The 22,119-nt window shown below is 37.0% G+C and overlaps 6 protein-coding genes and 1 long non-coding RNA gene across 12 annotated transcripts; 4 read left to right on the top strand and 3 right to left on the bottom strand.

Moving 5' to 3' along the window:
• Positions 1-572: 572 nt before the first annotated feature.
• Positions 573-3,020, top strand: LOC136338946 (protein phosphatase 1 regulatory subunit 7-like). Of its 2 annotated transcripts, XR_010732039.1 has the most exons (6): positions 573-821; positions 910-1,201; positions 1,327-1,489; positions 1,757-2,065; positions 2,335-2,700; positions 2,752-3,020. XR_010732039.1 is itself a non-coding variant. In XM_066281789.1 (5 exons), exons 1-5 carry the CDS (start codon positions 785-787, stop codon positions 2,512-2,514), a joined length of 981 nt encoding a protein of 326 aa, XP_066137886.1. In that variant the 5' UTR covers positions 573-784; the 3' UTR covers positions 2,515-3,020. The 2 variants fall into 2 exon arrangements, 1 of the variants encoding a protein (XP_066137886.1); XM_066281789.1 differs by having other exon boundaries at positions 2,335-3,020.
• Positions 2,305-4,344, bottom strand: LOC136338952 (uncharacterized). The gene is made up of 2 exons (XR_010732040.1): positions 3,974-4,344; positions 2,305-3,885 (listed from the first exon to the last, which is right to left on the bottom strand). It is a non-coding gene; the product is annotated as an uncharacterized lncRNA (long non-coding RNA).
• LOC136338945 (protein abrupt-like) lies at positions 3,373-5,446 on the top strand. Of its 2 annotated transcripts, none has more exons than XM_066281787.1 (4): positions 3,373-3,630; positions 4,342-4,515; positions 4,565-4,844; positions 4,902-5,446. In XM_066281787.1, the coding sequence occupies exons 1-4, from the start codon at positions 3,388-3,390 to the stop codon at positions 5,198-5,200; spliced, it is 996 nt and encodes a 331-aa protein (XP_066137884.1). In that variant the 5' UTR covers positions 3,373-3,387; the 3' UTR covers positions 5,201-5,446. The 2 variants fall into 2 exon arrangements, with proteins under 2 accessions (XP_066137884.1, XP_066137885.1); XM_066281788.1 differs by having other exon boundaries at positions 4,892-5,144.
• Positions 5,447-5,637: 191 nt separating this feature from the next.
• Positions 5,638-10,907, bottom strand: flr (actin-interacting protein 1 flr). The gene is made up of 11 exons (XM_066281760.1): positions 10,650-10,907; positions 10,462-10,583; positions 9,952-10,042; positions 9,206-9,534; positions 8,290-8,574; positions 7,962-8,183; positions 7,727-7,832; positions 7,456-7,673; positions 7,223-7,381; positions 6,768-6,918; positions 5,638-6,713 (listed from the first exon to the last, which is right to left on the bottom strand). Exons 1-11 carry the CDS (start codon positions 10,663-10,665, stop codon positions 6,604-6,606), a joined length of 1,809 nt encoding a protein of 602 aa, XP_066137857.1. The 5' UTR covers positions 10,666-10,907; the 3' UTR covers positions 5,638-6,603.
• Positions 10,908-11,260: 353 nt separating this feature from the next.
• On the top strand, positions 11,261-13,954 carry LOC136338936 (PTS-dependent dihydroxyacetone kinase 1, dihydroxyacetone-binding subunit DhaK-like). The gene is made up of 5 exons (XM_066281762.1): positions 11,261-11,462; positions 11,510-12,277; positions 12,352-12,561; positions 12,619-12,889; positions 13,000-13,954. The coding sequence occupies exons 1-5, from the start codon at positions 11,261-11,263 to the stop codon at positions 13,244-13,246; spliced, it is 1,698 nt and encodes a 565-aa protein (XP_066137859.1). The 3' UTR covers positions 13,247-13,954.
• On the top strand, positions 13,068-21,827 carry LOC136338938 (SET domain-containing protein SmydA-8-like). Of its 4 annotated transcripts, XM_066281773.1 has the most exons (10): positions 17,579-17,803; positions 17,872-18,016; positions 18,067-18,215; positions 18,275-18,433; positions 18,481-18,603; positions 18,657-18,926; positions 19,571-19,729; positions 20,044-20,436; positions 20,500-20,761; positions 21,809-21,827. In XM_066281773.1, the coding sequence occupies exons 2-10, from the start codon at positions 17,873-17,875 to the stop codon at positions 21,809-21,811; spliced, it is 1,662 nt and encodes a 553-aa protein (XP_066137870.1). In that variant the 5' UTR covers positions 17,579-17,803; position 17,872; the 3' UTR covers positions 21,812-21,827. The 4 variants fall into 4 exon arrangements, with proteins under 4 accessions (XP_066137869.1, XP_066137868.1, XP_066137870.1 ...); XM_066281772.1 differs by lacking the exons at positions 17,579-17,803; positions 21,809-21,827 and adding an exon at positions 13,068-13,193 and having other exon boundaries at positions 20,500-21,301; XM_066281771.1 differs by lacking the exons at positions 17,579-17,803; positions 21,809-21,827 and adding an exon at positions 17,462-17,541 and having other exon boundaries at positions 20,500-21,301.
• On the bottom strand, positions 13,704-16,743 carry LOC136338934 (SET domain-containing protein SmydA-8-like). The gene is made up of 9 exons (XM_066281761.1): positions 16,552-16,743; positions 16,063-16,211; positions 15,727-15,888; positions 15,551-15,673; positions 15,236-15,493; positions 14,963-15,183; positions 14,662-14,907; positions 14,391-14,505; positions 13,704-14,053 (listed from the first exon to the last, which is right to left on the bottom strand). The coding sequence occupies exons 1-9, from the start codon at positions 16,687-16,689 to the stop codon at positions 13,765-13,767; spliced, it is 1,701 nt and encodes a 566-aa protein (XP_066137858.1). The 5' UTR covers positions 16,690-16,743; the 3' UTR covers positions 13,704-13,764.
• Positions 21,828-22,119: the final 292 nt, after the last annotated feature.

The following is a 22,119-nucleotide window of genomic DNA, read 5'->3' as shown; positions in this document are numbered from 1 at the left end:
TATTCTGTTGCTACGTTAGTAAATAGTATCTTATTGTATGATCACTTTTATAATTGAATATAGAATAATTATATTTGATAACATTACAATATTCACTTTATGAAAATTGCAACTAAAAATTTTCAGTGCGCATGAGCAGAAAAAGCAATAAACACGAACGTCCTTGTCTCTTTAAGCTGTCATTTCAGCTTTCATGTTGTCAGTGCTGAATAATCACACTTTGAGGTCATTGTTTGACATGATTAGCTAATAGGTGTTTTTTTTTTCACCGAGCAATCTGGAACATCGAGAATCGAGTGGAATTCATATAGTTTCCCAATAACTTAATTATAAAATCAAATAAAATAAGGGAGGATGGGGGCGTTTTAAATAAAATTACGATGATATATGGTCGAAATATGGGCAGTGAACTAGGGATAACACTTGTGATGAAACTTATAAACCTGATACAAAAATGGGATGATAATTGCTGGTCATGTATGATCATAAGTAAAACGGTGCAGTTCACGCATCACACTTGGGTTGTTTAGAAAATCGTTGGTGATGACTCGTCATGATGGGTAAATGTCAATGTCAATATCGCCGGCTCACTGTTTGGAATTTTGACTTTTAGCCTTTATCCAACTCTTATCAGTTTTAATTAATTCGCAATATATCAAGTAAAAAAGAAAATAAATCTAACCATCAAGTTCAGTCGAGTATTCAAGAAATAGCCTCCAAAAATCTTGAATGAACATTGCTCAATTTTCCTTTCATAACTGCTTTATTCATATTTTTCATTAAAATGCCTGTTCCAAATAAGGAAGGAAATGGTGAACCAGGTAAACATTTAACAAATTTTTTGATGTGTACCTTAGATTCACATCAAACGCACAAATATAGAAGTTAATAATTCGACTGAATTTGCAGAAGAACTGGTCGCCGAATCAACACCTTCACAGGGACACTCCCACTCTGGCCACTTAACTGTTAATGATATTGTGATAATAGACCCTGAAACTCTTGAACTGGACTTGAATCATGGGCGAATCGGGAAATTGCAAAATTTGGAACCACTAACTCAGATTGAAAGATTGTTTTTACGATGGAATCTTATCACCAAGATCGAAAATTTATCTACTTTAATAACATTGAAAGAGCTGGAGTTATATGATAATCAGATTACCAAAATTGAAGGTTTAGAAGCTCTGCAGAATTTAGAGTGAGTTAAAAAGCAAAAGATAACATAATCTGTAAAAAAGTGTTGATCAGTTTCGTAGATTTTAAAAGAACACAGTATGGTGTTTATAAATATATCTTTAAAAGTACCTTTTTAACTCTTTTTAGGATTCTGGATTTGTCATTTAACAAAATAGCAGAAATTGAAGGATTGGAAAACCTGACTAATTTGGAGAAACTCTTTTTATCTTCCAATAAGATCACCAAAATTCAGAATTTGGGTCACTTAAATAAACTGACTTTTCTTGAGTTGGGTGACAACAAGATTAGGGTAAGTTTTTAACAAGTTTCTGGGAAAAGTATTTAAACTGTTCTTATGGTATAATCTGATTGTTATTGAATCAAGTTTAAGTTTGAGTTGCACTGGAATTGACTTTATTTTGTAAGAACCGCATCTCTATCAAGTCACTTTTATTCGGGACAGTACTGAAATAGTTCTGGAGTGATATGATAATTGGTTCAAGTACCAGCCCCAGTGCAACTGAAAACTACTTCCATATTGAAGACATTCCAACAAGTATATACTATTGTTTTTCAGGAAATTGAGAATCTAGACAATCTGAAGTCATTAAAATCCTTATATTTGGGAAAGAATAAGATTACTCAAATTAAAAACTTGGATTCATTAGAGAATTTGACATGTTTGAGTTTGCAAAGCAACCGTCTCACAAAAATAGAAAATTTGGATAAACTAACAGAGCTCACAGAACTGTATGTTTCGGAAAACGCTATATCGAAAATAGAGAACTTAAGTAAACTGAAGAAGCTGGAAACTTTAGATGTAGCACAAAATCAAATAGTTGAAATTGAAAATTTGGAAGCCTTAGAGAATTTGCAGGAATTTTGGGTAAGTCTAAAAAATGAGATTTTACTATGTGATCAGTAGAGAGCCGGGAAAAATTCCAATATAAATGAAACCGTCTTTAGTTGAGTACAGCCTCAAAAGGCGTGGTAAGATATTTGAATTAAGTCATTAATTTACGTTTTCAGCATTGAAATTAGTGCAAATTGTTAGGTATTAATTTAGGAAAGGAATTCCGTTCATTATATAACACGATGCATTTCCTGTTGAATTATAAAAATAACTTTTGTACGATGTTGGAAATTTTATTTCAGATAAATGACAACAAGGTAAACAGCTGGAATAGCGTGAACAATCTTTCAGCTCACAAGCAACTGGCAACTGTATATTTGGAACACAATCCGGTAGATGAGGACCCAATGTACCGGAGAAAATTAATGTTAATTGCTCCATCTCTAACACAGATAGACGCTACATTATGTCGTCAAGCATAACGCGCATCAATTAAACAACTATTATAATGTACTGTTAATTCCAGAACTTGATCTAACATATCTCCCTTATACCGTAAGCTAAAAATAATATAGCTAATGGTCGGTAGTATTTATTTTTGCATTTCGTTGTTTATTGGTATTTAAGGTGTGGCTCCAGATCCTACGGCATAAACAACTTTAATTCATGTAATTTATTCGTTTTCTATTTAGTGCATTTTCTATTATTTTATATTTTAGGTATTACAACCTGTTTCTGTAGATGTTGTAGAAGTGTATGAAACCTTCCTAAAAATATGAATTAAAATTATGTAGAACTCGTGCAAGGTCGTCTGTAATACGCACCATTTTGTGTCGATGTCTTCTATCTGTATTAACAAACATAAACTCGTCATAGTAATAACATCAAATTTTCTTTAGTTTAAACTCTAGATGTGCTTTAGACGTTTACATACATATATTGTTGTATCACTGTTTCCTTTTACTTTCAATAAAAGCAATGAACCTTACAGTTTTTTTACTCTAGTACCCCAGTTATTTCTATATACGAACAGCAGCAGGTACAACTAACGAATAAATGAAATTGGATTTGCAGATTCACGTATTACTTAACGTAACGCAAAAAGCGACATGACCTGCAATTTTCTCGGGGACCACTTGCTTAAATGTGTAACTTCCTGAGTATGTTTGGATAGGTTAACTTTTACGTTTTACTGACCTTACGTTAAATGGACTCATAAACCCGGCTTAAGTACTCCAACCGCATTAACATACTCTAACTTTGGACAAACAAATAGCAAAATGAATTACGAAATTTTCTGGCACCTGTTTGTTCTCCAGGAACCGCTATTAATAGCTCGCCTGGATAATATTTGAATGTGGGCCCAGTATACCGGTTTTTCCCTTATCATGCACACCAATATTTTACAATACATGATGGCTGATCAACAATTCGTGCTAAAATGGCACTATCACGAAGCGACGCTTTTACAGAACCTACCGTATTTCCTAGAGAACGATATACTAAGCGATGTAACTATATCGGTGGGCGCACAACATGTAAGGGCACACAGAATAATACTTGCTATGTGCAGCGTGTATTTTCTTCAGCTTTTTCAGGTGAGTTTGATCGTAATATTTCTCTACATAGTGAATATTGATGGGTATGGGCATGCCAGGTTCACTGTAGCACTAAAAATATTGTGCCTGCAGCGATTATTTTTAGCTCATTTTTTGAGGTCTAAGTGTTGACGAGGTGTGTCGCACATCGCTGGTTCACTTGCGATTAGGTCAGATTTGCAGCAAGTACTTATGACGAATTAGAAGTCGTATATAACATACGAAATTTATTTATTTAGCAGACTAATAGGGAACCTGAAAAATTCGTAGTTATAGTGTATTTATCGCTAATACGGAACCATTGTTTTGTGATGAATGCGTCATTAATGTTTGGTTTATTGACCTTTGTTCGGAGTAGTAAATGCGAAGGATAGATATTTGCGGACGGCTGGCAGATGAAATCTCACAATATCTCCTCTTCGAATCACAAATTCGTAGTTTTGCAAAAACTTATGCATTTCGTTAAGCTCTAAATCACTATCACGCGTATGCTGCCTATACGCTCAATGCTTTTGTCATATAAATTAAGATGTAAACCAACAGCTTCATTTCATTTCGTACACTCTTGTCATACCCCCTGATCGAGGAAATATAGAGAGCAGTTGCTTTGCGATGTAAGGGCTTCGCCCAGGCGGTTGATGCCATAAGACTACATTCCTAGGCCGTTCCGCAGTACTCAGTTTCCCCATAGATCATAATGTTCATCTCTAGGAATTGAAGAATACACAGCATCCAGTTGTAGTACTGCACAATGCAAGTATTGAAGACGTGCGAGCGGTGCTCGCATTCATGTATAGGGGTCAATGCGTCGTATCTAAAGATCAGCTGCCTAACTTGCTATCTGTTGCTAAATTACTAAAGATTCAAGGTCTTTGTGATATGAAGGTGAGCACACTGGGATCTAAAATAAATTATAACTAACTAGTAATTTTAGGTACCTGAAAAGCATGTAACAACTGAAGCCATTCCAATAATAGACACTTCCGAACCGAGATGTATCGACTTCAAACATGGTATACTCCTAAAACAGCCCCCTAGCAATAGCGACTTGAGCTCGTATCCAAAAGATAAGTGTGAGACCACCTGCTGTATACCAAGCGATATTTCAGTTCGAAGGCGCAATAGCAACAGTGATTACACTACTGCGATTAATTTGTCAATAGATAGCAGGAAAGCCATTGAATCTTCTCCCATCTGGGAAAAACCGCCGACAAGTAAGTTTTTATTTAATTGAGGATTTCATGAATGTTTAAATACGTAGTTACTTGCAGCCCCTCAAGAAAATACAAGTCCATGCTCTCCAGAGGACACGATTCCATTTACAACCCCTATAAGGAAACATCCGAGTCCGAAGGACTCCTCAGAGACCTGTAAGTGCTTCTTATGCGGGAAGTACTTAAGTAACCAATATAACTTGCGGGTGCACATGGAAACACACGAAGAGGCATACCATGCGTGTCAGTCGTGTCCTCATGTGTCTCGAAGCCGAGATGCATTGCGGAAGCACGTGTCTTATCGACATCCCGAAGAGTACCTTTCGAGAAAACGAAAAAAGATTGATAGTTCCTAGTGGCAGTAACATTTCGAGGCCAAGTACCATTTTTTTTGTAAATTTGATTAGGAGACCTTGTAGTCTCGTTATAACGCGACGTTTTGTCCTTTTGATATTGAATTTATATGCATATGGTTATTGATGCAATTGCTCAAAGGATATATAAATGGTCGTTTCAGAGTTTTATGTACCTGCTGCTGTTGGCGGCCTATTCTGTCGAAACAAAGAAAATATAAATTGTTTATTAGAATCAAAACAACGAAATGAGGTGTTTTATTTACATTTTGTATGTTCTGGATATCAGTATATGCTCAAACATTTAAAGGCAATACGGATAGAGGTGGTATCTCATCGAAAACCTACAATTTCAAACTCAAAGGACTCCATAGGCTTTTAGATTGCGAAAACGCTTAACACGAAACCCCTGTTTGAATAATAAATGAAATCAACACTGCTACAAGTATATAAGACTTTATATTTTCTCAAATAATAATGATTATACATACTTTTTTAGATCCACATAATATTTTTAAATAATACATTTTGTATACGTCCCTAAATGGTTTGCATAAAGCTCTACCCCAGATTTCCCAGAAAATATTTAACTCAGCGAGCTGTGTTAGTTCAAAGATCATCAATTTTTTTATTAAAGCAAGCCAGGTTAAATCGTTGTATATCGACCTCAGAAATTAGCGGTAGTGTTGTACAGTCCACTTAGGTACTACTAATACGTAATCAGTAAACAATCCATGTGTCTAACCTTACCAAAATTCGAGTAACTGCCATCTTACACCTTCGTATATTGTTAGGAATACATTTTAGGCCTTCACACATATTGCACAACCTTATTCTAATGTATTTCAACTTATTTTGTGGTTTTTGTTCAATCGTAAATGTATGAATATTATTCGTGGTGTTGCTAATGCAATAAATACAATTAATGGGCATTGTTACTTAAAGAATTTTGAAATAGTAAACAGGTTTTGTTCATGTAAATCCGCCACCCTGTGTATTAAGTATTACATGTAATACTGTTTTTCTATCCAGTGTCTGACGATTGCAAAAACTCTATTACAAGTCAGAAATTCACATATATTATCCAGAGGCTTTAATAAAGTTATGCAATATCACTTCAAGTTATGTATGTAAAAGACAAAATGGTGAACACAAAGGAAAATTCAAACAAGGCGTGAAAGCAAAGATGTCTTGTAATATGTACAACACTGAAATAAATCGTGATAATGCGACAATAAATAAATATGTTAATTGAATTAGTGTAAATGTACAAAAATTACATGAGCGTTAAATGCGCAGGCGAATAAAGAAGAAAATACTTTAAATCATAGCCAAATCCGTACAATACAGGGTAGCCTGAATAAGGTTAATTCAAGCATTTATGTAGTAATATTAGTTGTATGGGACTAGAAGGGAGTAATTGTCCACAACTTGGTGTTGGAATCCTGACCTACGGAGACTACGGTATTATTGTCTACCCAAGCCAATTTCGTAACTTGACTTTGAGCGTGAGCATCTAAAATAAATAAGAGGCATTAACTGAATTAGACACACTTAAAAAGATACTTACTCTTAATGATAATGTGTTTGGCAGGTTTCTCTACAGACCAAATAATAATACTTGTATCCAATGAACCACTGGCGACTAGTAAGGAATCGGGGGACCAGGCAACACAGTTTACTCTTGCGTTATGGAAGCCCCACTCCTGTTTTGTTGCGGGCTAAAAATGCAAATACATATTATAGTCTGAAGCTAAAAAATATCAATAATTTTAAAAATACATAGATACAAATCTTTAGCTAGTTTGTTGAGCCTAGGTTGTGTATACTTACAATCTGAGCCTAGGTAAAGTGTATACTTACAATCTGAGCCTAGGTAAAGCAGCAAGAAAAGGTACTGATGGAATAAAAAAATTCCCAAACTTCTGCCATTTCATTTTTCTTTATAAGAAACCCAATAACCCGGTCGTTATAAACAGTTAATCAAAGTCACTGCATATAACAACAAGATTTAACACTGCTTACCTTATATTCTTCCGTTTCATATAAGATGACTTTCCTATTGGCATCGCACGCAACAAGGTACTTGTCGTCTGGCGAATAAGCGACATCAGTAACAGGTCCCAAGTGTGTTAATTCTTGCAAGAGATTCAAGTTGTCTGCGTTTAATTCGTAAATGTGTACCTAATAACCAACATGATTTTGTAGAAAAAAGATTAAAATTTGCTTTTTTATGAATGATTCAACCGACCACTTACCTTATTATCTACCGAACCACCAATGGCAATGTGTCCCCGAGGAGAACAGCTCACACCAGTTGGCTCATAATTGACCTTAAGAGTACTCAGCTTCTTATTGTCTTTCACAACGGTAATTTCGTTAACACTAGCTACTACTATGATCGACTGCTCCTTTAGGATGTCCATACCCCGCGGCTGAGATCCTAACTTCAAGTCTTGCGCTCTGTACGTGTTTCCTAAGGTAAAAGGAATTAACTTATTTGCTATCGCAATTTGCCTATAAACATGCCTTCGATATCAATTTGCTTAAGGCTATCATCAATCCCCACTGTGTACAAAGTTCCGTCATGAATTCGCATACTGTTGACTTGATTGCCGTGCCCGGCCCCTTCCACCTACAAAAGGGATTAAAACTTGAACTTTTTGTTCTATTTAAGGAAACCTCTCTTTGAAATCAATCTAATTGTTAACACAAACTGATCATGATTCAACAGGTTATTGGCTAAATCCAAAAACATTTATACCTTGTCGTTTTCTCCAGTTTCCGTGTTCCATCTGGCCACAACTCCATCGTGAGATGCTGTAAAGATGGTGCCTCGATCCTCACTAAGGGTTAATACAGTGATTGGCTTATTGTGTCCTTTAACTACCTTGAGGGGCTTTTCCGGGTTGTTGACGTCTAGGTAATTGATAAATCCACTAAGAGACACTGACAGTAGGTACTCGTTCTGCCAAAGGCAGGATACCTTAAAGGGGAAAAAAGCAATGAAGCGATAAAAGTGAGCATTTTTTTGCCATCTCGTGTGTGAGGTTCCGAGGATTTCAAGGTTGATATTCACGAAGGTAACCTACTTGTTGATCTTCCACAGTGTTTCCTAACTTAAACTCGGAAACGACTTGTCTAGTCTCCACGTCCCATAATTTAGCTGTTTTATCTCCACTGGCAGTGAGTAGTTGTTTACCGTCGGGGCTCCAGGAGATGCCGTATACTCCACCAGCGTGGGCGGGGCTGCCTACTTCGCCAACCAAATCTGAAGTCGTACCATCGTAAAGAAAAACTTTTCCATCAAAACCGGCTGAGGCGAACAGGTTTCCTGATGGGGAATAACGGACGGCTTGAACGAAACGGGAATGCTCCTAAAGAGAATCACCGTTTTAATTAAGGCGCTAGCTTCTACAACTTGTGTATCATTTTTGTTACTAATCCATTTCAAACTTTTAACCTTTTGACACAGACAAAACCCACTTAATGTCTCTGGCCGACTTAAGGGCCTTTACCCTTAAGTGGGTTTTATCAATGTCAAAACTCTTTTAGAAATTAAGAAATTCTGAAATCTTTTTATGTTATTTATTCATAATTAATTGACTCAATTAACTGTTTATTAACTGGTTGATTAACTAAATGTTATTATTTCAATCCAATGCGGCTACACCACTCAGGATGAAACGAAACAAAAATACATCGCGTAGGTGTTACCAAGATACGCTATAATCTCCAAGCTAAATGATATATTATAACGACCTGTGTTTGGTCTATAAATAGGTACCTAATATCCCAACTATATGTGTAGGAGTTTTTCATGAAAATAAATATTAGACAATACTGATATCGGAAATAATGTGCTTGATTACAGCTCACGCTTATCACAGTTAATGATTTATAAGAATAACTACTGCACGAAATACATAATTGGTAATAATACCTGGAATTTTATTATTAGATAACAAGAAACTTCAGAGAAAATAAAGATTAAATGTTATTGCTCACCTGTTTGGTCATTTTGAACTTGAACGGAGGTCCCTCGAACACGGCAATAGTATTGTCTTCGCTTCCCGTCACGATCCTGAAGGGGCGAGTTGGTCTAAAGTCGCAAGAATTAATGGGTTTCGACTGTCCAGAAATTTCACCCACGGAAGTTCCGGTTTCCGACATGAAAACATGCCCGAAACGTTCCCTGCCTTCGCCCACCACCACCATACGCTGATTATCGGGGGACCATGTAATATCCTTGATTGGGCCTCCAAAAGGATGAAATTCATTTTTCAGGATGTGTTCTTTGTTCACCGTGTCCCAAATACGGACTTTCCCAGATTGGTCTGCAAACGAGCACAGTCACACAAATACACTTTTTGAAATAATAACAACACAAATATGTAGTTAATTTAAGGGTATATGAAAGTTGCAGATCAGCTGATGAAGTTCCAATTTAATAAAAACCATTTTGAGAAAATCTTGTAGAAATAATATTGTTCTGTCATCTGCAACCTTTTTGCCTATAAACTGGAACAATGAACTCGTGCTTGTATCGCATTATCAGCTGATTGCTTAAGTGTATAGTTGAGCCATCTGGCATGACAAATTAATCATAAGATTATCTACACATACACATGTATATTGAACAATACATATAATATGAGAATAATGACAGTGCATTTATAATGAAATAACAATGGTAATTTCTAGGTACTTGCACATTATTTTCTGTTAGATAAAATATTAAAGATGACACCTACCTCCTGAAGCTATGTAGAATCCACTGGGTGAGTATTTTGCTACATTTACGTTGCAAGAATGTTCAGTGTAAACGTCAGCAATCGCCGGATCCTAAAAACAAAAATTGCCAGTTCATTACTTTTCCACACTGCTCAAAGAAAAAAATTCAACTTAGCATCTTTATCAGTCCAACATAAACAAATTTTTTATGTGCTTTCATGATATGTAAAGGGTAGGTTTAACTGAACTGACCTTAAATTGTGGTTCAACAAGGAGCTTAACTTTCTTAAATAAAAATTTTTTGTATGAAATTGCTTAACTTATAGGGGTAAAGTTACACAGTGTATCTATTTTAAGTTGACACCTAGTATACTATGAATTATACTCATTACGCATCAAATTAACTAATACTCAATAGCTGTCTCTGACATTCAAATAAGAAATATAAATATATGCCTCTATTTGTTGGGAAATATTAGATTGCTACACTAGTTAATCTTATGAAAACAGGTTTCATGCAGCTTTCTTACCGCAATGTTCCTTATAATTACAGAATTTCCATTAGTATAGAGAAAGTTTTTGCCTTTTGGATCTCCACCCAGAACAAGTGGTTGACCCCTTTGAGTTTTGGGTAGACAGGAATAAATACTTTCTGTGAAAACATAACAGATCGCTTATTCTGCTTTAAATATTAGCTAACGAGTCTTAAAATACTTACTGCAGCTGTAGGACATCTTTTATAGGTGATATTATTACCACTATTCACTTTTGAGCTAGAATGTTGCTTAGTCAAATGTATTTCCTGAAACTCCGAACGGTACAAAAAAATCGTTATTAAATGTTAACGGAGGAAATTACGAATGTAAAAATTTACATGTATCTAACTGGATATCTTGTTACGGACTTTTACCACGATTCACGAACGCAGACCAGTTTTTATTATTGCAGATAAGATAGGAGATTGCGGTCTCGGTTTCGGTTTAGCGGTTATGTTTTCCATATATGGAATATGTGTATGTGACGGGCTGACGCAATAAGGATGAATAGTTTGACTGTTTAATGACAATTCGACCATAGAGTGACAGTTTTACTTGTCATGGGGTGTGTTCATCATCCCGGATTGGTTCGTGCATTTTGCACTTGTATTGGAGCGATTTTTGTCGCAAATTTGACAGAATTGAATCGCTAGTGGAGTTGTGTAGTGCTTAAAAGCGGCGAATCCCATAACCTAACAGTGTACTAACTGACAGAACAATCGTGGAACTACCGCGGATTTTTAATTTCAAATATTCTCAACTTTCACATATTCCTCATTTTATAGTTGTTGTTATGGATAAACCTCTTGAAGACCAGCTAGATCCCTACATCAAAGGCTATGCCTCCTACAATCAGGCCGTCTCTTTGTTTGAATTTGGTGAAGTTATTGTAATGAAAAATTATAAAGAAAATATGAAGGTGAGGATTCTTTCGGGCGGCTCATCATGCCACATCGAGTATGTGGGGACAGGAATGCTAACAGCATCTATTCAAGGTAAGGATTACCTGGTTAAAAATGGTCTTTATAAACAACATTTTCAGGAAAATGGAATAAGCCACCTGTTGCAAGTCTGATTTTAAGGACCATAAGAGAGCTAAGCATTAACCATGAAATGGGGATTTTGCTTGTAGGTCAAGGAAATTTGAATGACATTCTAAACTTTGGTTTAGCAGTGGAGAGAGCGTTAAATGATGGCTTGAAAGTTACCTTCTTAGGAATCTTTGATGACTGCAGAAATAATCACTATTCAAAAAGGAAAAAGCGAGGTCTATCTGGAATAGTACTTGTCAATAAAATTGCTGGGGCTTTAGCTATTCAGGACAAGCAGATGTCAGAAATTGTTGAGTATTGCTCTAAAGTTATTAGCAACATTACCACCATTGGTGTTAGTATTAAAAATATGTTAGGAACTAACCAAGAGTGTCTATCTTGCATAAAGACTTCTATGGTAGAGAACAATGCTTCAACATACAGAAAAACCAATCTTAAGAAACTCACTGTGATGGATATGCTGAGTGATACTACCCAAAGTTTATTAGCTGAAATAATTCAAAATCAGCAAGTTCCATTATCACCTGGGGATAACATCATTGTGCTTGTTAATAATATTGGAGCTCTCAATACGAGTGAACAATGTGTTTTCATGAAACACTGCTTGAATTTTTTTGGTAGTCTGGATATACAAGTAGTTAAATTTTATATTGGTCATTACCTGCAATTGAATTATGATGTAGATTTATCAGTTACCATTTTGAAGGTGTTTGACAAAGCTGTGGTGAACTTGTTAGAGGTTCCATGTAATGTTACAGGTAATTTGCCAAAGTGATCTTTCCTTGGTTTTTCCATTATAATGTGAATTTCTTTGTGGGTTTGTCTTTTGTAGGATGGAGACCAGTATTTCAAGACGGCCCAATTCCAGTAGACAATAATATTATGCCAGCAGGATTAAAACAAAAATGTAGACTTTCACCTTCTATAAAAGGACCTAAGTTAAGTGAAAGAGTAGTAAACATAGTTCAACTGTGTCTGCATTTTGCATGTAATGCTTTAATTTCATGTGAAAAGATGTTGAATACAATGGATGCTGAGAGAGGTCAGTTGCAATTTTACTCTACTGGCATAATTTAATGAATTCTCCATAACTTTTCAGGTGATGGAGATACAGGTACTAGATTAAGAATATTGGCTGAAGTTTTGAACAAACGGTCTTGTGATAAGAAATTAAATTTTGTATACCCCTTCACATTCTTCTTAACATTAAGCAAGTTGTTAGAAAACACTGTAGGAGGGACTATGGGATGCATTTATTCAATTATGTTTGAAGCTGCAGCAAATACTTTTGCTGTATTTCCTGAAGATGAGGAAATCAGACCTGAAATGTGGATAAAGGCCTTGGAAAACTCTCGGGATGCCTTAAAGAGGTTAGAATACTGTTTTTAGATTTTCCATTTTTAACCTTTGATATGGCCAAACCTATAGGGATGGGTGATTGTTTAAATTTCCTCCTATATGTCATAGCTGTTTATTTTAGATATGGTAACGTTAACTTTGGAGAGAAAACCATGTACGATCCGCTGGCGACTTGCGCGGACTTAATAAGACGAAACTCGACACAAGGTAGACTGATTTATGCATTTGAAATGGGTGTCGGCGGAGCCGAGGACATCGCCCAATCAACCAAACCGCCTGGGGCGAAATTTCCAGATGCGGGAGCTCACGCTATAGGTATTTGGATGAGAGCTGTTTGTGAGGCTGTGAAACTGAGATGCATGGATTAAGAATTTGATCCTTTATCATTTTTAATTTACAGTCGGTTTACTAGAACTTGCGCCTTTATCTCTTACGATGCGGCCCACCCTTTCATGTTGACAAATTGGTACAATGTAGGGTGAGATTTATTAGCTGCTGCAGATGTTAAAATATAGGCAGCTTTGATCGAACTATCTCAAGACCATCTCTTATTTAATATTCTTCACGTGTTATTCGAGAAATGGCACGCATTGTTCAATAGTTCTCACACCAGAATACTTTGCTCACAGATGCGATAGGTGTTGGGAAAACAAATATTTTTCCTTTCGTAATTAAAGGAAAAACTGATTGCAACTTGGATGATTTGATTGCAGGGTGACTTCAGCGGATGGAGTGTTTTATTAAAAATTTACTAACTTGTATTTTTTTATAAGTTTGCGATGTTCTTTGATTTTATTCAAAAAACGTTTTCTTGCAACATTGGCGTATTTGGACTGCTTTTATATTTACTTCTTTCCCATTTATATTATCTACATTATATCTTAATCTAGTTTGTTTTCGAAGCAGTTTCAGGTAAATCTATTTTGTTCCGCATTAAAAATTTCTCGAATTCCCTGCTTGAATTTCCTATCAAGCTCAACAATTTTTCACCAGCGGGACTTTCCTTCTCATTTTGCAGCACTTTAAGTGCCTGTTTCAGAACACATTGGCATTCTTGTAACATGAGATTAATGGATTTTACTTTTGTTTTTATACCCAAATCCCACTTCCTTTTTATGAGTATCATATTGGCGAGATACAGTTCGTGCAGCAAGACTCCCGTATATAAAGGTAATCTGCAAAAAAATATATATATAAACACCAAATGCTTAAATTTTATCATCTATCTAAATGATTGAGAAAACTAAATTTCTGGTTATCAGTAGAACCACTTCGCTATTATTTTTTCATTGGTGATAGTACGTTCAATTTTAAGTATCTCAAAACTCGAATAAGGTAATTATTTTGTGGAATTGGATACTTTACTGCAAGCCGATTTAACTATAATCAAATGCGATAAAGATACTTTCATACCTGTTAGGTACAATATTTTCTTCTTTTTTATTCAACAGGGCTACGCGTTAAAAAATAATATATAAAATGTTCATGTATATGAAATGGCACTGTAAATACCTAGCATTGCCTGGATCAATCTTCTTCGTTATGTCAAGCAGATCCCTGCACATTGTGGCTTTCCTTACAACGATGTCGTCACTTAACTGATTTGGCAAGTAACCCTGTTCATAACCTAAAGTTGAAACACCATATATACTTAATTATTGTAAGACTTCTTAAGGCGAAATTTTGACAATTAAGTGGTAATATGACAGATTTGCGTCATATATGGCAAACCTTATAGATAATCAATGTTGAATTAATCCTATTAACCACTTGTCAGACTCACCATACAGTTGCACTAAGGAATGTCTCACGGAATATGCGTGATAATGGTTGGGATGCACGAAGTTCAACATTTTGGTCAATAAGCCGTCCAGTTCTCGAACCGTGGGATTAGATAATTGCATATTATCCACTTCTTCACCGATCTGATTGATTAAATAGCTCACTTCTTGATTGGTTAACTTGACGTCACACTTATTACAGGCCCATTCGGTGTTATCATCTAAAGGATCGATTGGGAGCTGAATACCTATAAAAACGATAATCTATTATATTTTTCAAACAAATTCTATCTAGCTGGGCACCTCCGCAGGCCTCTTCATTTTGGGTGCCAATGCATTTTAACCCACTCAGGTAAGTTCCCATTTCTGTAGGATCCTCGCATCTTTTGCATTTACAGGAGAAGTATTTTGTTTCTCTTAAGTGTTCTCTCCTCGCTTGCGTACCCCACAGGGCATGAGTATACATTGTCGAGATATGGTCTCCTTTGGCTATCGGGAGAGCTGCTCGGATGGTAATGACGTATCTAAAATTTTAGAAATTTAGGGGTTCGTATTGGTGTAGTATCCAATACAAACCCTTTGTCGGAATTGCCAAAGCTGTGCACCGTGTTACACAGGCAACTATGTTCCATTAGGTACGCCGTTGGGTATAAAGCGGTGATTTCGGCGTCTTGATTGATTTCTAATGCGTTTACATCAATAATGCCACAAATTCTGTGCAGTGTTTCCTTCGAAGTGTCTTCCAATACCTGTTTCCCTGACTTTCCTTCCAGCATTTTCATTGGGTCGAGAAAATTGTCATGTAGGTATTCCACGATCCTCTTCTGGATATCCCTATGTTGCGTTGAATTCTAATATGATAGATCACAGGTACGTGTACTATGCATTTACTTGTATATTTCAGTATCTTCTCCCCTTTTATCTTGATGACTTTCCATACTTAAGAGCTGAGCGAACTTTTTGGGTTGCCGATGTTGGAGAAGAAGGCATCGTAAAGGTAGAAGAGAGTCCTGTCTGGAAAACTCTACAGTTAGCCCTATTTGGTCTTCTTAATTAATAAATGTTACCTATAAAATTCATGAAGTCCATTTATCGCTTTGACATCGCGGATACCTAAAATCATACATTCGTGGCCGTGCCTGTCCATGTCTTTCAACCCGGGACATTCCGGATTGCATATGGGAAAGTCGCACCCGTCGCATCTAGCTGCACCTTCCGGGATTATTAATCTGGAACCGTAAAGAATTCTATTTCTGTACAGCGTGAGTGAATTTGCGTGTTTTTAATGTAAAACTCGTCGAAGGCCAAGAAATAAAAAAGGCTTAAAAAGTCGCCTTCAGTGATACACATGTGCACGTTATTCCCAGAGGCATTGTATGCGCACTCTTTATTAAGTCTTTTACCTGCAACACCCTGGGCACGGTACAGGTCCCTCTTCAACCATATGAGGCCGAGGACCGTAAATCACAGGATTCTCCGTTAGAATCAAATCTCCTGGCTGCAGATCTCTGGTCGCAACTAGACATTTTCCACATTCCGGATCTTCTAACACCTGATGATAAATTTCAGTGGATTATTTGACAAAGATACGAAAGAGTTTTAATGTGAAACTAGTAAAAGTTGTAATAAAAAAAACAGAGGGTGGAAAATAGGAAAAGGGGAGGAATAAACTGTCAAATGTACCGTAAAACGTCAATCGTAAGCGCAAAATTGAGTTTAAAGCTGACATTTATGTCATTTTTGGTAGATATCGATAGGTTTGTGGCCTGCTTTAAGCGTTTGACACAACCCTAGTCCGAGTAAAGAAGACCTTTCCACACCACCTCCATATTTATTCTGTTAGTTTCTTTTCACCTTCGCTTCAGGGATAAAAGTTAGTCGCAGGGTCCTACCTCAAACCCGCGGCATAGAGTCTTATGTTCTTTCCAATGCTGCTTCTGGTGGTCTTTTCCACAATACACGACTAACTTACAAGCAGAACACTTTAGTTCGGCGGGTTCACCACACACGGCACATTTTGATTCACTCATTTTGACAAATTCTATAGCATTGGGGATCGAGTTACAAGACGCGCTTTTCTGCTTCAAAAACTTGGAAAATATAAAAATGCGTAAATCTCTGACTCAAGATGTGTCTTAAAATAGCTATTAGTGGGGAGTTTATAAATACGTAAGGAATCCGCGTCCTAATTGGAATATTTCCAGAAAATACCAGTGCTTGAAATATGACCGTTATTAAACTTTCCACCTAATTGCTCAGAGCAACATTATTGCACGTGCGCAGTTACTCCTGACTTCTGTGGCACTAGTGGGCAAAAAGGGTCTGGAAGCGGACATACATGGCTTTTTCGCAACCAGTTAAAAACGTATTGTAAAAGAAAATAGGAAAATTATGCATTCAGGAGAGCACAAGAAATTACTGAAACTCCGATTTTTGGCGTCAACGATGAATGAAATTACAGTAGCAGTTCACTCTTCAGCCCTTTGGTTCTTACCATGCAGGTCTCACCGGGAAATCCCGGCCGTCAATTTTCGACAGCTGAACGCCGGCTCTCCAAGTCCGAGACTCGTTCATTTCGCAGGTTGATTAAGATGCACTATTGCTTAACAGTGAAATAAATCGCTTCATAAATTGAGTTTCTTCATTAGAGCTGCATAAAAAGACAGTTACTAAGCCTTGCCAGCGGCGTTGTCTTAACCACTCGTTGCATATCGGCTTAATGTAAAATTACAAGCTGGAAGGTATCGATGCAGATTGCTTAACCGAGGATTGAACTGCTAGTTCGATGCGCACGTCTTGATTATCTGTTCGGCCATCGTATTTTTATAACAACAACTATTTTAATTAGTGCATTAGTGAGACAATAGAATATCCATTACCGGGTAGGGTGCTTGTTAAAAAAAATACTTGTCCTTTCAGCATGTCGTTTCCCAGTGTTTTCTAGCGATAAAGAGCATGATTACCAGTTAAACAAATAGGAAAAATCAATTACTGTTATTTTATAACCGATAGGTAATCAATACCTATGAATCCACCTTTTTACTTCTTTATTACGTAACGCCGTTATTCCCGTATAGTATGTATATCATTGCGAAATCCCAATTTGTTGCCATTAAAGGCCTAGTGCGCTTTAACAAGCTACAAGTATGTTTTATTCGTTAGTGTTAAGTATATAGCCGGCAGTTTCTAATAACTACTTTATATTTCTCAAGAATGCCCGAATCTGAGGGTCGGTGCGAAGTATGCAAAGAAGCATGTACGCAGAAATGCTCTCAATGCAAATCCGTGTATTATTGCAGTTCGGAGCATCAAAGGGAAAACTGGAAGGACCATAAGGCCGACTGTCTTCCGTACGAGGTAGGCACCACGTTACTGTCCATGGAATACGCCTGAGGATTTTCTTTCAGGTTTGCAGTAGCCCAAAACTTGGCAGATTTTTGGTTGCCAATAGGGACTTAAAGCCGGGCGATGCAATTCTCGTGGACACGCCGCTAGTCTTCGGACCTAAGCCTTACAAAACTGACGAAGGGCCTTTTTCCTGTGTGGGGTGCAGCAAGTAGCTTTTGAAAAACATACTTTACGACATAAAAGTAACGGTAATCAATCGATACGCAGAGTTTTATTGGCGATAACTTGCCTCTGCCCACAATGCGGCTGGCCGGCTTGCAGTGTGGAGTGCGACGGTCTTACATGTCCCCAAATACATGGGCTAGAATGCCAGATTTTGAAGCTCAGACCTCGCAGACCAGACGAGTCAGAATATGAATATTTCAGGTGATATATTGAATTTTTTAACTAAAATTTTCATTGCAATTTTGCAGGTTCGACATTCTGATAGTTTTAAGAGCGCTTTTCCTACAAAAAACTAACAAGAAAAAATGGGAAATGCTCTTGAATCTTGAGGATCATTTAGATGATAGGGGGCCCGAGAGTAAAGTTTTTAAGTGCGTTCGTCGCTTCAACGCAAACATGTCACTAACGGTACTTAAGCTTACAGGGCAGTGAGGGACAAAGTGACTTATATCCATGATAACTACATAGTGGCTTTGAAAGAATACGAGTCTGAATCGGGCGAGTCTATTTTGCCCCATGTTTCAACTGATATTATGCACAAAATTTATGCAACTTTGGACGTAAATGCCACAGAAATTAACGATCTCTTTGACGCGTTCGTGCTCTATCCCATAGCTAGTTTATTGGAACATGATTGCACTCCAAATACTTGTCAAACCATTGACGAAAAACATGGTTTTAAGATAACTTTTAGGTAAAGAGAAACACATTTTTTCCGACGTTTTATTCATATAGAGAGTGTCCCAAAAATATGCCGACAAACTTAAGGAGTGATGGGAAACATCAATAGAAACTTTTTTTTAACAAACATATGCCCGCAAATGAGCCATTTAAGCAGAAAAAAAGCAATATAGTTTTGGTCAGTTTTTTGATACTATTTGATCTTACTACTAGCCATCGTTTTATTGCCAAATAATCGATGGCTCCTAATAATTGTTCCAAATAATACCCATTTGCTTCAATATGAAGATTACACCGTCGGTTAATTGACCCGTAGGCCCTATAGAATACACCGGGAATAGCTTCTAGATGTCTGTAACTGGCCATTATTTTTAAAAAAGGATCTTCCTTATTACGAATAAACGTTTCGCAAACCAAATATTTGAAATAACCCTAAAGGAAAAAGTTAATGATGGTGAGATCAGGAGAACGCGGGGGCCAGCCTACAGAAACCTCACCTTCAAATCAATCTGTACATATCAGTAAGTTTTTCATATGAGAAATTATTGTTTTTTTTGTTTTGCGGGCATATGTTCATAAAAAAAAGTTCGTATTGATGTTCCCCACCACTCCTTAAAGTTTGTCGGTACATTTTTGGGATACTCTGTAAATTTTTAGAGCGGCAATGCCGATAATGAAAGGAGAACACATCACAACTACGTATACAAATATTTTATGGGGGACTCAAGAAAGAAGGAAGCACCTTAAAGAAACAAAATATTTCACTTGCTCTTGTAAAAGGTGTGCGGATCCCACTGAATTTGAGACATACTTCAGGTAAAGTCTCCTCGTGTTTTCGATATTCCAAAAGTCAGCAGCGAATTTGGACAACCCTGTATGAACTTTGTTGAATGTTCACTACAGGAATTTCCATAACTAGCAGTGGTCAAGCCACACTGCAGACTACAGACTTTTGGTCGGTGGACGGCTTTCCGCCTTTAAGGGAGTAATTTAAGCCAACTTGTGCGTTGAGAAATGACGTAGTTGAGATCTCAAGTGGGTCACTTCTACGCTCACGAGAATGCTCCACAAGTTTTTTCAAACTAATTATTACTGATAAAATTAGCTCTCCACAAATTAACGTATTTTAGTGCGCTAATTTGCCTAGGAACGGAAGATGACTCCTGCAAAGGAATCCAACTGCCCACAAATCCACTGGACGATAACACTTTTTGGATCTGTAACAAATGTGGCATTAAACTGCCCAATAAAGAAGTCGGAAATTTCGTGGAACATCTCAGCAAAGAAGTAAGCAAGGAAACTGAAAAGAAACCCAACATGGAAGAGTTGGAAGAGTTCCTGGGCAAACTGGAAGTTTTTCTGCATCCCAATCACCATCTCGTTTACGCCATAAAACACACTTTGGTTCAATCATACAGGATCGAGGATGAAATAGAAATCTCGAATAAATTTCTAGATGATAAGTTGAAATTATGCCAAGAGTTGATCGATACAACAAGAAAAATTGACCCTGGCAACGCCAGGTAATCACCAAAAGACGTAACTAATTCCCTGTTACCTCAATATGTATTCCTGGCTCTTTCTAGGCTCGCTCTATATTTGACTGTTCTTTTAAACGAGCAGTTTCTTGCTAGGTTCAAATCACTAGCAAGAAACTTTAGTTCAGAAGACAAAGATTCGTATTCAACTAAGATAGAAGAAGTCTTGACTATAGTAGCTGAGGCCAAGGATTCATTGAAATACGAACGGCAGTCTGAGACTGGAGAGAAACTGCTTCAAGCCGTGGAAGCTAATGAAATGCGGTTTAAGAAATGGCTAGAAGAGAACGTTTCCGCCCGTACAGAATTGGTAAAATGAAATTAACTTTGGTATTAAAGCATCTACTTAGTTATTCCAAATAGAATGAATTCAATAGAATGCAGAAAACTCTCGGCTTTTATACCTTTTCCGCTAATTGTCATAAAAAGTAGTGTTTTTCCCACGTGTAGACTCGATGAAAAAATCGATAATAATGCTTGTCAATAGAAGGGGAATCGGTAATCTGTCTCCGTTGCACTTATCAATCGCCCAATTGCCTTTCGCTTGCACTCACTCAAACTCCATGTGCACAGCAGCGAAAACGGTACTGTATACAACAAAATTTCTGTTAATGTCTACGACAGTCTTTGCAGTCGTTTCTTGGAAATGAAATATTTGATTTTTAGCTGTAAACAGGTGGCGAACTAAATTTTTCGAAAGAAAATCATAACTTAAACACTGTTTGATTGGAGACCTACATACGTAGTGGCTTGAAAAAGGACGTATAACAGAACAAAGCGGTATTGTTAATTAAACATGAAAAAATAAACTGTTTCTGAGGATTTCTGCAGCATTTTAAGTGTTTACTTACACTGACTTTTTCATTACCTTCCTGATCCCTTCACTTTTATATTTTTTTTATAATAAATTGAGGGGTATATATTTTTTCATGACCCCAATATCCTATCTACATATGCGTTCCTTACCAAGCATGATTGATGTTGGAACAGCAACTCAGGAACAACTTACAGAGCACGTTATTTCACTGTATTACCCGCACTAGACCTACATGTGTTTGGCCTCGGGTTTAGTATTTAAGAGCTGGCAAAACCAATAATAGATTCTTTGGCTGAATTTTTGGCGTTGACGTTCGCTTCGTTAACGGAGTTCCGCCATTTTGTAATCTGATTGAGGTGCATCGTTGCTTAACAGCGAAATAAATCTCTTCGCAAGCTGTTCCTAAAGTTGCCATTAGGAGATATATTGCATAACCCCTGCATTTATATATATCTTATTCTTCGCATAATTGCATTTCTTGTTGAGCTGGATCGTTTTTCAAATTCATTGACTGTGAAGTGCATTTACGCTTTCCTGCAGTGAAGAAAGATGGCGGCTAGTCTCGGAAGAAACAAAAAGTATAACCCCATGCATGACGTCTTGCAGACAATCCATAAGAAGTTCATTTCTTTGCCCGACGAGGAGAAATAACGCAATTCTGAAGGAGGTACGCCTCATCTACGGCTCTATTCATGTTAATTAATGAAACTCTCTAAACGCATTCAGAAAGATGGTAGTTCGCGCTTTAAGTCTTCGAAAAACAGAATGAGGTGTGCAAAGCACGGCAGCAATGCTCTTCTGAATAAAACTCGTGCAGATTAAAGTACTTTCTGCTCATAGTTCCTCAAAAA

The sequence above is a fragment of the Euwallacea fornicatus genome, chromosome 4 (assembly GCF_040115645.1).
Source record: "Euwallacea fornicatus isolate EFF26 chromosome 4, ASM4011564v1, whole genome shotgun sequence".
Classification (NCBI taxonomy): Eukaryota; Metazoa; Arthropoda; class Insecta; order Coleoptera; family Curculionidae; genus Euwallacea; species Euwallacea fornicatus.
Note: the sequence above shows the minus strand (reverse complement) of the source record. Positions and strands in the feature narration are given on the sequence as shown.